The following is a 6,305-nucleotide window of genomic DNA, read 5'->3' as shown; positions in this document are numbered from 1 at the left end:
TGGAATTTCAACAACTAATAGTTCAATTTTAACCACTCTTTCAGGAAAAAATTATAAATTAAAAATATGCATATAATGTTTTTACCAAAAATAGAATGTTTACACGACTAATAGTCTATTTCTTTTATAGATTTTTTAAACACAAAATGAAACAACGCTACGTTTTGATTACATTTCTCTTTTTTTATCTGATTTATCGACTTTCTAGGCTATGTCATTTATTGTCCTCACTTTTGGATGTCTCAATTTCTATACCATTTCCTCTAGGTTTAGGTGGACAATCGTCCTCATTGTCCTCTTGGTTAAAGAGAGGTGAGGTGCCAGCTTGTTTGGAAAATGATCATTCATCTAATTAAAACGTACGAAGAAAACGTCTCGATTCCCATGGCTACCTTCGTGGAACGAGGGTGAGTGTGAGAGTGTAAATAGATAAAAGTACATCATGATTAAGCAAGACAACTCCTATATATATATATTAATTACTGACTTGCGCATGTTTAAACTATAGTCAAAACTATAATTCTACAAACACTCAATAATTGCCCGAAGTGGGTAGGACCCAAAGAACCATTGTGGCAACAGATAATAGTCAACAGTAGTATTATTTTAAGTAGTATCTGGCAACGGATAATAGTCATCTCCTAATAGGGGATGAGTCGTCGACCATCCAGATTCTGTACGGCCTTCAAAAATGACCAGTCAGCCTTCAACTTAACACGTTGCTTCGCTTTAGTCGACGCCTAGCATGGAGGTACACAACATAGTTTCGGCGACTCAACCTTCGTCCAGCTACGTGTTCAAATGGCGTATGAGGTCGGAGAGTCCCCGTGGTCAGCTTCAGTCACAGCCGGGCAACTTTGACGGTGTCTATATGTTGATGACGTGGAATGCTCGTCGCGCCACCGGATAAGAACGAATTAACGAAAATACTAACGGATAACGTTCAAACGGTGTTGTAGCATAATGCCTCAATAACATCAGTTGTTGTTAATAACCTTTTCACTTATAGCAGTTGGTAGAGCGGAGAGATGTGTTTTGGATAAGGATTAGATAGATATCTTTATAATTATAGCGGATTTTAAGAATATTTTGAAATTTAGGTAAAATTATTATTATTATAATTTTTTTTTTAATATAAGTATTCGAAGAAATTTGATCTCTTTCATTTTTTAAATAGATAATGACTTCGAACTCCAACTTTATTATTGAAAAATTAATATAACTACTTCTTACTCCAATTTTATTATTGAGAATGAATAATCCTTAGATTAAGATTCTCCTAATAATTGCTATATCAATAATGGCGGTGCATTTCACTAATCAAAACAGTCTTCTTTTTTACTGGGAATGTTGCTTAACCTTATCCTTTTAAGTTGTTGGGGCACGTTGGGGCACGTTTCATGCGTTGATTTTGTGAGATCTCATTCCCTTACCCAGTCGTTTTCTCGGGCCTCTTATCCACAGCCAGCGTGTTGTCATTTTTCAAGTCCGGGTTTGGGATCGTCATATATGAATCGGTGTCTTCTTCTGTTATTCCCCACTTGTGGTTTGGTTACCTTTACAACATTTGCGTCTATCTCTGCTCTGTGTTTTTAACTGGATTTTGGTACACCCATTCCCCTATCTGCACATTTAGATTGTACTATTTTGCACTTGGAATTGTTTGTGGATCATTGTTAGAAATCATGGCTGCCGCTGTTGAAAGGGTTATGGGAACCCAGGCGAATTCGTTCTTGAGAGGCAAAAATGGAGAGAAGAATTTGGTAGGCAGGAGGAATGTAACTGTAATGGCCTCTGTTGCTTTCCCTGGGATGAAAGAGGAATATGAGACTCTGAGATTGAGTCCTGGGGCTGCTGGGAAAGATGTCAAGAGTGCCTTTCGGCGCCTTGCTTTGCAGGTACTTGGAAATGCCCTCTTGAATATTGAAACTATATCCCCTACCTTGAACTAATAAATTTTCCAGGTCTGAAAAGAGCATGCTGCAGGTCACAGATATAAATTTGACATGCGAGGCTGTAAAATCAGAGAGCTCAGCTAGGAATTTTCAGAGAATCTGTACATTTTGGAAATATTTTAAAATTTTATAGATATGAATTACTCAAAACAAAATTGATTTTATATATATATATATATATATATATTTAAATAGAATTTTGAAATATTTCCGAAATCTACTATCAAGTCATATTGCACTTCTCTGTTCTTTTGGCTTTGTTCCCACTGTTTGGTCTCTTTATCCTCTAATTTGGAAATATATAACTTTTTTTTAATAGGAAGAAGCTCTGTCTTTTATGCTGAAAAAAAAAGTCATGTTGTACTCATGTGTTAATATGATCTGGTTACAGTATCATCCTGATGTTTGCAAAGGAAATGACTGCGGGGTTGAGTTTCAGAAGATAAATCAGGCTTATGAGGTAACTTTTCCGTCCATGAACAACTTCTTTTTATATATTTTTTCAGTTTTCACGACATATTAATCCTATGCATGCCCATGTTCCTGATTGCTGTTACTTTTGTGATAAATGTGCAGACTATAATGTCTAGTTTGGCACAAGCAAAACAGCAAAATTATCCTGACGATTACTATATGGATGGCCTGATGGGAATCAATAACGATCCTTACGACCAGTGGGAAGATTGGATGGGATGGGAAGGAGCTGGAACCCTGGATTATTCTTCTCATATTAACATCTATGCATGATTAAACCTTTTCTCATACATATTCATGTCACTTCGCCTTGTAAATAGTTAGGCCTCTCCATGACCACTTCTACCTCTGAAACTCTTACACGTAAAGCTTCTTCATTCATCTCTGTAAATTTAGCTTACTCTTTTACTTGTATTATAGATTTTATTTCTATTGCCACAGCTTCTGCTTCACAAGCAGCTTCTTGATTGATTCAGATAAGCAACAGCTTTTTGAGATGTCTCAATCTTGAGGACTCATTTGCTTTGCTCAGGGGTTCTGATCTTGTACATATGTTCTATTTATTTGAATCCTCCTCATTTGCTTTGCTCAGGGGTTCTGATCTTGTACATATGTTCTATTTATTTGAATCTCTCATCTACTGGTAGATACCTTTGCAACTCTCCATCATGCCAGTGTTATAAGGATCTGCTCTTAAATCAAGAGCTAATATTCTTGTTGTAATTGCAATGCTATTGCATGAATGGAAACCATTTCTTTGACCCAGAGATATTGTTGTCATTGAAACTCTCTCTATGAGGATATGCTCTTAAATGAAGAGCTAAATGTTCTTGCTGTAATTGCAATGCTATTCCATGAATGGAAACCATTTCTGGGACCCAGAGATATTGTTGTCATTGAGTTTTTCCACAATGGACTTATGTATATCACACTTGGCATAAAATTATTCAAACAAGATAATAAATATTGACAATATATTACTTTTATTTCAAAGGATGAAAATATATTACATGAATGTTGATTTTAGAATGTTTTCATCATGAACCAGATATAAGCAATCTCAATTGCTTTGTATTACTGGTTTCAGAATTTTTTATTGGTACAATGTTAGGCAGTTCCCAAGAATTTATGCTTTGTAGCTTAATTGTAAGGCCGTTATGGATGCCCAGATTTTGGGGCAAGAGAGTTCTAAAGTGCTAAACATCAGAAAAGTTGAAAAGGGAAAAGCAAGTGAGCTAGTTGGCCGAGTCACAAATGTAGGGGAAGAGTGAATAGCAATGGAAAGGCTTTCAGGTGTTTTAAATGGAGTTTAGCCATTTTTGTAAGACCAAGGTTTAAAATCTTCTGATTTGCGTTACAATAGGAATTTACTTATTGTATTTTCTGGTTTATTGGAAATTTATTTCATGCATTTTTTTATATGAATGAAAAATGCTATGAAGTATATAATTTTTTTTTTGGAGTTATAAAGAGTGTTTAAATTTTTGTTAATTGGGTTTATGTAAGGTGGTTGAGAAGAATGATTGTGATTCTTTTAGATTCAATTCTAGCAAATGATTTGATAAACTTTGATATAATAGAGTAGAACATATATATTACTCGTATAAAATAATGGCTATTTACCAGTGTAAAAAATGGTGTTTAATTTTTGAAAAAAAAAATGTTGTATCTCAAATTTTAGCAAAGTTGAAAACCTTACTCTACTCTCCCACCTAGAGGTAAGAGTAAGATATTCTTCAAGGCTCAAGGCAATTTTTCCCTATGTAACCCAGCATCCTATGCTCTAGCTTATAGGTATGGATAAGATATTCTTTAAGAGGGCTTTGAGCCATTACAACAATATACTCTAACTCAGCATATGGTATCATTTGTGAGAATTGAATATGGGTGGTGAGGATACCAATCATTCCTCCAATCACTAAAATGAACCTAATTAAAGATAAAATTGAAATCTTTTATATAACAGAACAAAAAAATTAGAAAAATTATATTTTTTATTAGTTAAATCAGAATCTAAGTAAGAATAACTAAACCTGTCTTTTTGGGAAGGAAAAAGTGCATAAGAATTTGTCAAAATATTTAATAAATTTTAATAAAGTTGTAACCCTATCATTTATTTAAAGCGGTAGAAGTGTTTTATTTTTCAATGAAGTTGTAACCTATTCTAGATAAATTTTTTTACCTATTCTTGATTTAATCCCTTCCTCCCTCCCCGACTGCACGTCATTGCAAAATTAGGGGTTTGACGGATCATCGCGCGCGGGCGCCTTCCTTATTACATTTCATTTTCAACGTTTTCCTCGTTTATAAATAATAATAAAATGATATTATATATTTTAAAATATGGTTCGACATGGTCACTAATTAAATAAATATTTTCAATGTGATTTTTTTTTTTTTAAATTTTTTTATTAATAAAATATTATACATTTTAAAATATTGGAGAAAAAATAAAATAAATGATTTGCAGTTATATATATAATAGAGTTAAATTAAAAATATTATATTATATATTGTATGTTTAAAAATAATCGCCATTTAATTATAAGGAAATGGTTTTTTCATGTTTGAGAGATTTTAAAAATTTGAGTTTAAATAGTTTAATCTGCATAATTCCAGTATTTAGGGTTTTTTAAAGAACTAAATTTATTTATCCATTTCAGAATCGGCCTAAGTACTGGGATCATCTTCTGCGATTGGAATTATTTTCGGTTGATAATTTGATTCTTGGAGGGGACCTTAATTTTTCCATAGGTCATTCAGAATCTTGGGGTCATCATGCTCAGAGGGACACCCTCTCGGACTACTTCTCGTCCATTTTGGATTATCATCACCTGATAGATATTCCCTCTACAAAGATTCAAGCCACTTGGAGGAACAATCGAGTTGGTGAAAATGGTTTGGCTAGGAGACTGGATAGATTTTTGGTCAAAGAACAGGTTATGGATCTGGGATTCAACATAAGGCAATGGGTTGGCACAGGTGGACTCTCAGACCATCTGCCTATATATATGGAAATGGAATGTGGTAAAGCTCGGCCGAAGGGTCTATTTAAATTCAGCTCAACTTGGCTCAAGGAAGCCTCGTTTATCAGCATGGTGATCGATTTCTAGAAAGCAAACCCTCCAGGGGAAGGGGGAAATGTAACAACAGGATTTATCAATAACCTCACAAAGCTGAAGAAGATGTCCAAACTCTGGACTCACCAAAAAAGAATACAGGATGATCAAACTCTGAGACAGATAGAGCTCGAGTTGGCTGATTTTGAAAATGTGTTGGGTGGTCTATATAGCTCAGAGGAGCATAAAGGTAAGATCACATCCCTCTACTCGACCCGTGGAAAAATTCTTAAGGAAAGGGAAGACATCTGGAGGTTGAGGAGCAGGGCTATTTGGATTCAGGAGGGGGATGCTAATACTAAGTTTTATCAAAAGTTTGCTAATGGGAGGAAAGCGATTAATACCATTTGGAAAATGCAGGATGAATAGGGAAGGACAACAAACACATTCCCTCAGCTCGCTTCTCTAGCCAACTCTCATTTTAAGAAAGCCTACAGTGACCCCAGGGAAGCTAACTTGGCAGAAATTATCAGAGTTGCTCAACTTTTCCCCAGATTTGTGGAGCAAGAAGATGAAGATGAACTGATGCAAGAAGTAACATTAGAGGAGCTGGAGGCCATGTTAAAATGGTTTAAAAAGGACAAAAGCCCGGGACCTGATGGCTGGACCATCGAATTCTATCTGGCTTTTTTCGAATTGATTGGAGCGGATCTACTTCGAGTAGTTGAGGAATCTAGAGCTTCGGGTCATTTGGAAGCCGCCATAACCTCCACCTTTATTGCACTCATTCCGAAGTCTGATAATCCGACCACCTTTG

The 6,305-nt window shown here is 35.2% G+C and overlaps 1 protein-coding gene across 1 annotated transcript; it reads left to right on the top strand.

The window, feature by feature from the left end:
* Window positions 1–1,490: 1,490 nt before the first annotated feature.
* Window positions 1,491–3,196, top strand: LOC149220807 (chaperone protein dnaJ 8, chloroplastic-like). Its single transcript, XM_089384916.1, has 3 exons — window positions 1,491–1,898; window positions 2,347–2,415; window positions 2,532–3,196. Exons 1-3 carry the CDS (start codon window positions 1,686–1,688, stop codon window positions 2,700–2,702), a joined length of 453 nt encoding a protein of 150 aa, XP_089241042.1. The 5' UTR covers window positions 1,491–1,685; the 3' UTR covers window positions 2,703–3,196.
* The last annotated feature ends 3,109 nt before the right edge of the window (window positions 3,197–6,305 follow it).

Source organism: Pinus tabuliformis, chromosome Q (assembly GCF_031772625.1).
Source record: "Pinus tabuliformis cultivar Carrire ecotype Pingquan chromosome Q, CPIR1, whole genome shotgun sequence".
Taxonomy (NCBI): domain Eukaryota; kingdom Viridiplantae; phylum Streptophyta; class Pinopsida; order Pinales; family Pinaceae; genus Pinus; species Pinus tabuliformis.
This window is presented reverse-complemented; position numbering and strand designations above follow the sequence as displayed.

What these genes read in the sequence shown, in the direction of transcription:
- LOC149220807 (XM_089384916.1), top strand. Translation starts at nt 1,686, where the DNA reads ATGGCTGCCGCTGTTGAAAGGGTTATGGGAACCCAGGCGAATTCGTTC. An exon ending in TTCGGCGCCTTGCTTTGCAG is followed by an intron (nt 1,899 to 2,346) that starts GTACTTGGAAAT and finishes ATCTGGTTACAG; the next exon opens with TATCATCCTGATGTTTGCAA. An exon ending in AGATAAATCAGGCTTATGAG is followed by an intron (nt 2,416 to 2,531) that starts GTAACTTTTCCG and finishes ATAAATGTGCAG; the next exon opens with ACTATAATGTCTAGTTTGGC.